The following is an 8,265-nucleotide window of genomic DNA, read 5'->3' on the forward strand; positions in this document are numbered from 1 at the left end:
ATCCATCCATCCATCCATCCATCCATCCATCCATCCATAATCCATTCATCCATCTCCCATGCCCGTGTGTGTACATCCAATATATGAATTTATATCTGCCAGGCAGGTTTGTATCCCTAAGAGGACAAAAAAAGGAAGAAACCCTCAGGAGAGACGCGTTGGAGGCTGGCACTCAGACCACGAAAGGAACCAGAGCAATTTGCTTTTCCTTCCGCCTTTCCTATTGTGCCTGGCGCAGGCGTTGAGATGGTGGCGTAATTAAAACCCAGTAAAGATTATGAGGCTGTAAAAAGGAAATTGTGAAACCCTCATGAACATTTACAGCCCCTGTGGAAGCATTTCGGGTTTACAGTCTGGAGAAGTATTTCCTTGTCTCTTTAAGCGCCAAAGGAGCACTTCCCTGGAATGATTCCTGCCAGAGCTGCCAGCTTTTCATGGGGCTTTACAAAACAAAATCTCCGGGCTTTGTCTATGAGCTGTTGTGTCCTGCAGGGTCATGTCAGGACAGCAAAATGATTTGTGGGGAAGGGCTGTGCAAGGGAAAAGAATCGTGGAATGGTTTGGGTTGGAAGGGACCTCAAAGCCCATCCAGTGCCACCCCTGCAGGGACACCTCCCACCATCCCAGGCTGCTCCAAGCCCCAATGTCCAACCTGGCCTTGGACATTCCAGGGATCCAGGGGCAGCCACAGCTGCTCTGGGAATTCCAGCCCAGCCAGGAATTCCTTCCCCAGATCCCATCCATCCCTGCCCTCTGGCAGTGGGAGCCATTCCCTGTGTCCTGTCCCTCCAGGCCTTGTCCCCAGTCCCTCTCCAGCTCTCCTGGAGCCCCTCCAGGCCCTGGAATGTGCTGGAAGCTCTCCCTGGATCCTTCTCCTCTCTGGGTGAGCACCCCCAGCTCTCCCAGCCTGGCTCCAGAGCAGAGGGGCTCCAGCCCTGGAGCAGCTCCGTGGATTCCTCTGGAATCTCTCCAGCAGCTCCAGGTCCTGCTGCTGTTGGATCCCAGCACTGGATGCAGAACTGGAGATGTTCTGTGCTCCTGTAAGAGATCCTGGAGTGAGGACTGGGTCCCTCCTGCTGGGCAGATTTGGGGTAGGTCGTGCTCTGCACAGCTCAGATCGAAGCTAAAGGAGGTTCCTGGGATTTCTGCACAGTTTACAACACCCTCTTGTGGTTTTTATTTTCCCTTTGGGAAACCATCTCCCACTGCAGAGGTGATGTAAATGCCCCGAGTGACTGATTCCCATAGGCTGGGATGGAGAAACAGGAACCAGACAACAGGAAAGGAAAAATCAATTCTGCAAAGGCAGAAAAGTTTCCCAAGGGCTGGTGCTTTCAGGAGCCTTGAGCTTCTGTTCCATCCCTAAGAACAGATAAATCCAGGACTGGTAAAGCTGGACAGGACCATGAGCACACCCATGAGGGACTGTGGGACTCGGCCAGAACCCACAAGGGTGGTGGCTCCTTTGTGGAGACTTCAAACACCTGGTGACCAGGTGTGTCCTCAGGGGACTTTCCAAACACCTCCGGAGCCTCGGGTGTGTCAGAGCCACCCTGTCCTTCCAGAGGAAACCCCCGAGTGTGGCTCCAGAGGGATGCTGGAGGGTGTGTGGACACGGTGAGGAGTTATTTACTCCCAAGCACGACAGCTTGTCTCTACCCACAGCCCAGCTCTGTAAACACAAATTGTTCCCAAAATCTCTCCCCGACACCCACGGTATCTCCTGTGAGCGAGGTTTGAAACAAACACCAACACTTGGGCCAGAGCCTTTGCCAGGGGATCTTTTCCCTCATATCCAACCTAAACCTTTCCTGATAAAACTTGAGGTCGTTTCCTGTTCTTAGGAGAGAAGAAACCAAATCCCACCTGGCTACAACCTCTTGTAAAGGAGTTGTAGAGAGTGAGGAGGTCCTCCCTGAGACTCCTTTTCTCCAGGCTGTACAACTCTGTGATAAACAACTCCATTTCCGTGCTTCAAAATCACAACATCCATGGTGTGCTACGCTCATGGTGGGAAGAAAATGTGGTTCCTTCCAAAACCACCTTCCCAGGAGAAAATACTCAGTATTTACTCAGTACTCAGTATACTGAGTAAACTTACTGAAAATACTCAGTAAGGATCCTTGGATGAGGATTCTAAGATGCTGCTGCAAGGAAGAATCTTGGAATTAAGGTTGGAAAATATCTCCAAGATCATCGAGTCCAGCGCTCTTGTGATGGAGAGGGGAAGCTGGAGCAGGGAATGTCTGTGGGGGGCTGGAATGAGGTGCTGGGGGTGTGGATTCCCACATTCCACATTCCTGCTTTTCTCCTTGGTGTGATCCCTGGAATATTTACTTCCCTTGTGAAGGTTTGGAGAGGACTGAGAGTCTGAGCTCTTGAGGAGACACCAGTTAATTGTAAACTTTAATTACCTCAGTTGCAAAATCTTCTCTTTCATTTCCCCACCTGCTGCAGGTGAGTCCCTGAGTGTCACTGCTGCTCTGTTCACACCTTGTGGGGCTGTGATGGACGATGTGTGGAGCAACTCAAGGAAAAACAGTTTCAATAATTTGCTTTAGACTCAAAAATGCTCCCAGAGATGAGATTTTCCAGATTTTATCCAATCTGTCCTGGCCCCCACAAGCACAGCTGCTGGGTGGGTGGGAAATGTTGGACTGCAAAGCCCGAGATCAGCAAAGCAGAGCCTCAGATTATTAAGAAATTAATAATTAACCAGTTGCACGCTCGGCTGCAGCAGCCCAGTCTGAATTCAGAGCTCCTCACGTATCACTGCCACACCTCAAAGGGTCTGAAATGGGATCTCCTTGTACCAAGCAGCTCCTTTTCCCTTTTCCAAGGTCTGGGCAGGGAATATCCAGCATTCCAGGACCTACAGCACAGCACATCTCAGTGTCTGAGCAGGGTGAACGTAGATCTGTGATCCCAGGAATTTCCCTTCACCATCCCTCATGGAATTCTCCAACCTCCCACAAACCCATCAGGTAAAGGGAGGAACTCCTGCAGCTCATGGCCAACTGAGAATAATTTGGATTATGAAAAAAATGAGGGAAAAAACCACTCAGAAAATTCCTAACGAGAACTGATGGGCTCTGCTTCTTACCTGGGTGGTGAGAAGGGTCTTGAGTTGGTCTGTGGTAGCTGAGGGTTGGAGTGAATGGCTCAGAAAATCATTTCCACACTGATGGAGCCTTGGAGAACACCGAATTTGGGGCTGGAAAGGAATCTTTTAAACACCTCAGGAATGACAGTTCTTGAAAACAGCCAGACAAACCACCAGAGCCTTTGAACATCCTTTAATTCTGCAGTTTCAGGGTTGAACACAAAGCACCTACAGCTCGGAGAGAACCTTTCTCAGCACAGGAAACCCGGCTGGGTCCCCAGTTTTCTCAGCAAATACAAGTACAGCGGATTCTGATTTTGGAGGAGTCAGGAACCTTTTTCCAGATGGATTTAGAGAGTCAAGGCAGGGCAGGATTGGTGCCCTGGGAGTGCCTCAGCCCCTGGATTTGGTGCCCTCCTGCCCTTTGCTGATCATTGGTGCTGAGCTGCACAACCCTGCCTGTCCTTCCAGTACGTCAGGTGACAGCCACAAAATATCCCTGGAGCTGGGGGGAGGGCTCAAAGATAATACTCAGAACAAGAAAAGGAAGTTTTGTTTTGTTATTTTATATTGGCAATTTTCTCCTGCATCCACCCGGCGCTGCAGGAGCCGGCGCCAGATGGCTCCGGGATAATGAAAGAGGAGAAGTGGAAACAAATGGTCCCGTGTTACCTCCCACGTGGAGAACTGGCTCATCACCACCTGAAGGAATAAACAATCACATCTTTTAGCAATGGAAACAGCAGAAAACTTCACGTGGGTACAGCTTGGAGACAGCAGAGCTCCAAAAAAAGATCTCCAAAACATCAAGATCCCACGTGTGATCAACACGGGTTGACTGGCAGGGTGCTGATCATTTGGTGTGGTCTGAACTTCCAAGACCCAATTTTCCCTTTTCCCACCCCACAGCTCCATTTACATCTCAAGGCAAAGCAGCAGCAGCGGAGAAAAGCCGAATATCCCACCCCAAACCCCGCCAGGGCTCCTGCTGTGGAATCACTTTTGGGAGAACATTAAAGAAGCTTTACGTGGAAACACATCCAAACCACCCCAACCCCAAATCTCAAGCGGCATTTCCCTCCTCACCACAATTGCCAGGAGATTTCCACTTTTAATTTGATTAAAACAGGGGAAAAATAAGAAAAAAAACAACAAAAAAACAACTTGGGAGGTGCCAGCCGCGGGTGACGTGGGCGGCAGAGGGGGTCACACGGTGGTGATTTTCTTGTCCTTGGTGGCCTGTTTGATGGCAGCCTGCTCACAGATGATCTCCTTGAGGCGCTGCAGCCTCATGTTCTGCGTGGTTTGGTCCCCCACGCCCGTCTGGCTGCGGTGCAGCAGGTTCAGGGCGTAGATGTACTCCAGCTCCGTGTACTTCACGCCCTGGTCCACCACCAGGTTCAGCAGCTCGTCTGCTGTGTTGTAGAGCATCTCGTAGTACTGCCTGGAAGGAGAAAAACAACTTGGGTGTTGGAGTCTGAGAGGCACAGAGCCTGCCCTTGCCTCTGATACCTGGCTCTGACATCCAAGAAAACACTGAATTTTATATAACACCATGAAAAACAACTGTTAAATAAAAAACTAAAAGTATGAGTGTGCAAATTAGAGAGTTTTCTTAAGTCACTGGGTGAAAAAGTTAAAGTTTAGAGTTTAAACTAGTTTAGAGAACAGAAGACAAGATGGAAGATTTAGGGTGTTGTCTCTTGTCCTTCTTTCTTCTTCTCCTAGAGGTTTTTGGGTAATAGCAGGTGATTGGATAGAAAATGTCACAGTGCAGCACACAGGTGATGGGTCATTGGGTCACTAAGAAAAATAATTCACGTGTCCATTGTTAATTGGATAAAAATGAGTATAAAGATAAAGGAGCTGTGTATTTTGAGGCCATTTTGTACCTTTTGTGCCAATTTGAGCCAAGCAATGGTGAGCTGAACTTGAACAGGAAGTTTGAGGAAGGTCTGCCAAGTCTTTTAATTATATATTAATAAACATGAGAAACGAAACCCCAATGAGCCTTTGGAGTATCCTTCCTAAACCAGAACTGAGATAAGGGAAACTCTCCGTGAGAGAGCATCCCAAAAGAGGTCAGGCCTGAGGAGACTGAACTGTCCAACAACACTGTTTAATTAATTGTGGTGTTTGATGATGGCCCAGACCTTGGCTTTTGCAGAATTCCATGAATCCTTGCACCCTGGTTAATTGTGGTGTTTGATGATGGCCCAGACTTTGGCTTTTGCAGAATTCTGTCGGCTGCTGCTTTCATTCAGCAGTGCCACGAGCAGAGAAAGCTGAACGAAGCGCAGACATCTTCCTGCTGAACATCATCCTGAAATCCCACAATGGTTTGGGTTCAAAGGGATCTTAAAGCTCTTCTTGTTCTACTCCCTGCCGTGGACTTTCCACTGTCCCAGGGTGCTCCAACCTGGCCTTGGGCACTTCCAGGATCTGCTCTGGACACCTTGTGCCCAACCTGGGCTGGTCTCAAAGTGCCAGAAATGCCCTTTATTGAGGCTCAGAGAATGGTTTGTGTTGGAAGAGTCCTTAAAGCCCATCCAGTTCCAGCCCTGCTATGATCTCACTTCTCCCCCTCTCTCCAGATATCCCATGGCTGAGCCCTGGAAGCTTTTCCTGCCCAGGCTGATGATCTGGGAAGGGTAAATCAACTTCCCTGTGCGTGGCCATGTCCACATTAATGCCAAAAGAAATCCTGGGGAGTTAAACTTGCTCTCTGCTTACATTTGCCAATCTCATACAATTATTTATTAACCTATTTGTCAGATGATAAACTGAGCTTTTGATAAGTTTTAATTATTTTCCTTGGTTTTAAACCTCAACTTTAAAAACACAAAGAGGTTGGCCAGCATTCCACAGAGCAGATTTCCCCTCACCTGTCCTCCATTTATTTATTCCCTCCATCCTTTTACGACTCGCTTTCCTCAGCCACCTCTTGATAATCAAAAGAGGGTTTATAATGGCAGGGACAAACACACTTGTGAAAGGAAAATGAAGAGCCTAAATAAAAAATCACAGAACAAGAGGGCTCGTCCCACTCCCTCTTTCATATTTCATTATTTGATAACATCAGAGGCTGAGTCCATCAGAGCTGTTTGGGCGAAGGCAAACAGGAGAGTGTCTGATCAATATTTATTAATACTTTCAAAGACAAGGAAGGCAAAGTTGAGCAGACTCTGTAATGGAGTGAATAATTACTCATGCAAATCGGGCTTGGCCGCGGGCGCTGCCACGCCAGAGCGGCAGGTTTTTAATTGCACCCAATTAAAAATGCACACCTTGTGCTCCTTCCCTGCTGCCTTGCCTGCTCCCCTTTTTATTTTTAGAGGAAATTTTTAATTAAAAAATAATCTGATCCTGAGAAGAGTGACAGATGAATCCCCTGCTTGTGAGGTACAGGAATTCTTTAGTGAGCCCAGATTTAGGACAAATGAGGAAGGAAGGAGCTGTGAGGAGATGGGGCTGTGTCCAGTGATCAGTTTTAGTGCAGATTTAGTCCTTATTTGCCTTTTTTTCCCTTTAAGGTGCTCTGTCTCCTTGGGAGGGCCATGGATCCTGTGGCTTGGAGCAAAACTTCCCTCCCCTGGATCCCAGGAAGTGTCCAAACACAGGACTTGGAGCAGCCTGGGATGATGGAAAGCGTTCCTGGCCATGGCAGGGATGATTTTGGAGGCCCCTTTGGACCCAACTCATTCCAGGATTGTGGGAATGCAGCTGATGGGAACAAAGCACCCCAGGGACTCATCCCAACAGAGAAATCCTTTTATTTCCATGTTTACTCTCAGTTATTTGTGGTGTTGCTGGGCTGATCTGCATTAGACAGGAACGGATTCTCCAGGCAGGAATTCCAGTCTGGGCGCTGAATTAGCCAAAAGGAACCAAAAAAAGGAGAAATATAAATTCTGACCCTGATCTCCCTCTCTTCTGGGGGATTGGGGAGGTGCTTTGGCAGCACCCGGAATTGCTGCTCTAATGGGAAAGTCAAAAAGGTTAAGTTAAGAGATTTTACACCCAAAAACACAAACAGGTTCTTAGGGAGCAGCTCTCCCGAATTCCTGTGGAATAACAGATGCTCTCCACAAGGGAATTTATCTGCTCCAAGCCTTCAGCTCCTTCAGGACGGTGAAAAAACTTCTCCACTGGCATCCAGCTCCAGTGTTGATGGTGTATTTTGGGGAATGAGGAGTGAAGGACTGCCTGAGGGACCCCAAATCGTTAATATCCTGCTCATACAGGAAAATTAATTAATTTTGATGGTTTGGATGACAAAGATTTGTTAATTTTTAAGAAATAAAATGCATTTTTCACGTGAATAACTCACATCCCAACCAAGACACCCATGGCCTGTTCCTCTGACCGCTGGCAATGGGAATGGGTCCAAAGCTGCCTTGAATTTTTTGGGGCATTTTTTTAGGAAAAACCTAAGAGCAAATAATACAAAACTGAACTCTCCCTGCTCCCTTTATCCATCTGGAATTTCCCCTGGAAGATCCACCTCAACACAAGGAACAGCTCTGTGCTAAGAGCAGACAGGGAAGGTTAAACATCCCTTTAATGGGATGGAAATGGTTCCCAACTGCAGGAAGGAACATTCCATGGGCAAAACAAAAATGCAGAACCCACCTGACCCCAAAACCAGTTTGTTTTGTTGGGTTTTAAGCAGCACTTTTGAAAGAAAACAGCAAATTTCCAACCATGAACCCATCCTGCAAGGAGGCATTTTGAGCTTATATATCTATAGATATCCATATTAAAAAAAATGGTCTCTTGAACTCTCTTCTTGGAGAAAGAGAATAAAAATTAAGAAGCTTTCTCATTTAGGGGAAAAAAAAAAAAAAAATCTTGGGAAAGGCAATCAGGATAAGCCCAGCTCCTCTGAGGGCTATTAATACCATTCTCCATTTAAATGCTAATGTTCACCTCTAACCCCGAAAAAAAAAAGTTTTCAAAAGGTGGCCAGGTGAATTCCAAATGAAATCCTGATTTCCCTGAGAATGACTTGATCTCTTCTTCAGAGGACCTTGGTGTGAGATTTCAGAATAAAGGATCCCACTTTAATTATCCCTTCCTGCTGTAGCTGGGGGCTTGCTCTGCATTAGGCAGGAACGGATTCTCCAGGCAGGAATTCCAGTCTGGGCGCTGAATTAGCCAAA

At 47.4% G+C, this 8,265-nt stretch overlaps 1 protein-coding gene across 1 annotated transcript in view; it reads right to left on the reverse strand.

Moving 5' to 3' along the window:
- Nucleotides 1–3,281: 3,281 nt before the first annotated feature.
- EXOC4 (exocyst complex component 4) overlaps nt 3,282–8,265 on the reverse strand; it is a 294,646-nt gene continuing 289,662 nt past the window's right edge. The window contains exon 18 of the mRNA XM_015627621.2: nt 3,282–4,547. Within this exon, the coding sequence (XP_015483107.1) occupies nt 4,310–4,547 (238 nt within the window). The 3' untranslated portion in view covers nt 3,282–4,309. The remainder of the gene's footprint in view (nt 4,548–8,265) is intronic.

Source organism: Parus major, chromosome 1A, assembly GCF_001522545.3.
Source record: "Parus major isolate Abel chromosome 1A, Parus_major1.1, whole genome shotgun sequence".
Lineage (NCBI taxonomy): Eukaryota > Metazoa > Chordata > Aves > Passeriformes > Paridae > Parus > Parus major.